The sequence below is a fragment of the Octopus bimaculoides genome, chromosome 8 (genome assembly GCF_001194135.2).
Source record: "Octopus bimaculoides isolate UCB-OBI-ISO-001 chromosome 8, ASM119413v2, whole genome shotgun sequence".
In the NCBI taxonomy this organism is placed as follows: domain Eukaryota; kingdom Metazoa; phylum Mollusca; class Cephalopoda; order Octopoda; family Octopodidae; genus Octopus; species Octopus bimaculoides.
Genome location: NC_068988.1, coordinates 14683671 through 14686469, shown reverse-complemented (window position 1 = coordinate 14686469; position 2799 = coordinate 14683671). Strand labels below are relative to the sequence as shown.

At 30.4% G+C, this 2799-nt stretch overlaps 1 protein-coding gene across 7 annotated transcripts in view; it reads left to right on the top strand.

The window, feature by feature from the left end:
• LOC106867173 (F-BAR domain only protein 2) overlaps positions 1 to 2799 on the top strand; it is a 189726-nt gene that overhangs the window by 156072 nt on the left and 30855 nt on the right. The window contains exon 13 of one of the 7 annotated variants that reach the window (XM_014911966.2): positions 1085 to 1144. The exons of the other annotated variants lie outside the window; for them this stretch is intronic. Within the exon in view, the coding sequence (XP_014767452.1) occupies positions 1085 to 1144 (60 nt within the window). The remainder of the gene's footprint in view (positions 1 to 1084; positions 1145 to 2799) is intronic. 7 annotated transcript variants of the gene reach the window in all.

Here is a 2799-nt window from a genome sequence, read left to right as displayed (position 1 = left end):
AACCACAAAATCAACCACTTCCCACCATGTTGTAGCTTAGGTTTTAGAAATATCTCAAAAAAAAAAAGTTCTGTTTTAAATGTCATTTGATTGTGAAATATAATTTTGAAAAAAAAAAAAATATATAATAGTTAGGTATATACATTCATGTTGTATTTGCATTTTCAAGAATAGAACGAAGGAAATCTTCTTAAGTAGATTTATGAGATTGTATGGTTCTTAATATTATTTTTCCAGTTTTTCAATCATTGATGTAACTGATTTAATACACATTTAGTATGATTAGTTCAGAAGCCAATCCATGAGCTGTGTGTCACCAAACTTGTTAATTTGAGGAGCTCTTCCATTCTTCCTTTCTTCCTTCCATCTCTGTCTCACTCTTTCTCTCATATATATATATGTATGTATATAAATATATATATGTATGTATATATTGGTAATCTGCTGTTTTCTCACTGTTGCATGGATATATATCACCTTTATTCTGCTTGAGTACATTTCATGTGTTTCCATCTCTCTATCTCTCTCTCATCTCTTGCATGTATCATTTGCCTTATTCTTCTGTTCTATATCTTTCTCTGTCCAACATTATTTTCTCTGATATCTGACTCCTTTCATACCTCATTGTTCTAGAACCAGCTCCCCTTCTCATTGTTCTTCCCCACCACCTCCACTGGCCTTCTGGTTCTGCTGTAAGGTCAGGTTCGACTCATCTTCTTTATCTCTGGTCTTTCATCTAACACTTTGTATATATTGCTGTCAAAACTGTCAACTTTCATTGATTTTTTCCCCCTATCATTGCTTCATTATTATATAACTATATAAAAAAATCAATAAATAAAATTTTAAAAATTCAAATTTTTTTAATTAAAAAAACCCTCAATTGACCTCATCATTAAGCTTAACTCTTGCTTTTATCACACCGAATTTAACTTCAGCCATACATATCATCTTCTTCCTTTGTTGTTGCTTTCCTCAATTCCTCACCATTATAATTCTCAATAGATTTCTACAGCTCATTTTCTGTGATTTTGTTTGTCTTTTTTTCTTCTTTCCTTGTATTTCTTGATTTTCTTTGAAACAGACAGTGACTCATCTAGCCCAAGTTCACCCAAAAGTGTTCTTGACATTTTTACATTCTCTGGTATGTGTATTTTGCACTTGTTGATAACATCCAGTGGATTTTTCTGCTGTGCCCATATTGCTTTCACAATTTCTTACAACCAGCACTCATCTAATTTGTTAGTCTAGTTTCCTATCAGTCTGTAATTAGTTTCTAGTTGGTTATTTTAGATTTTAAATAAAGAAAAAATTGTTTTGAAAGCTATATATATATATATATATATATGATGTGGGTACTTTCCTATTATCTATGGCCAGTTTTTTATTTACTAAAGGATTAGTGAGATGGGTGTAATAATTGATTGTCAGACTTTTGAAATAGCTATCCTTATCTCATGGAGAAAGAAAAGGGCAAGAAATTGGGGGACTAATCCTTTAGTTAATAAAAAAAAGGCTGTTGAAAATAGCAACATCCCTATATATATATATATATATATATATATATATATATATGATAGTTATACACAGTGTATCCATAAAGTCTTCTTCACTCATTCAACTGGAGTATTGTTTAGATGCGTGTAGGGCAACAAATGGAAGCCACATCAAACCACACTAAACTGTACATAAACCTTATTAGTTGATCTCTTATTCAACATGTATATGAAGCATAAATCCCACCATGATTTGTGGACACATACTGTGTGTGCATGTATGTGTGTGTGTGTATATATAATTATATATATATATATATATGTATATATTTATGTTTGAAGTGAAAGGTAAATCTTTCCAGTAAGTCTACTGTTTAGCCTCTTTGTGAAAAGTAAACAAAGTAGTTATACCACAAGCTTATCTCTCTGTGAACAGAAAGTAAAGAAAAAAAAACCAAAACAAAACAATATGACTAATTTCAGGTTTTGCTCAGCAAAACCTGAAGCTAGTTAGACAGATCAATCATGGAAAGATTAGCTTGTGAAGTAACCATGTTGTTTACATTTTAAAGCGAGGTTGAATTGTAATGTTTACTGAGAAGGACTACCTTGCCTTTCGAATTATTCTAAAAAGAAACAAACAACATTAAGTAGTGCACTGTGTGTGTGTGTGTTTTTACCCATGCCAGCATAGAGGTGGGCGTTAAACAATGATGATGATTTTATATATATATATATATATATATATATATATATATACACACACATACACACACACAAGGTGAAAATGCTCCACACAAAATATACAGAAAAAGTAATAAAAAGAAAATGTACAATTCCTTTTGTGTTGCAATTAATTGAATTATCCCCAAAGTACATTATTACAATCTATTTACTTCTAATCTAATGTAGAATGCATTATTATGTACTTGTTTCCACATCTTAAAAGAACATAGTCATTGTAATGTACAGGTGTAAATGATAATCATTGCACATAATCAACATAATGTACCCATGAGCATAATAAAGATTATCTTCTCTCAGAGGTGAAGCTGGTATGTCATAATGCATTTTGAAATTATTTTTTTTATAATAAAATACCTTGGAATAATTCAGTTACAATACAAAGAAAATTGTGTATTTTCTTTATATATTGCATTTAATGTAATGCTTGCATTACTTAAATAAATGGGGTAGCATGAAACGTGCGTACTGCAATCATCTTTGAAATCCTTGTTGCTTATTTTGAATTTTTGATCACCTATCCTTTTGGAATGGTTTTTGTATAATACCATACCATACG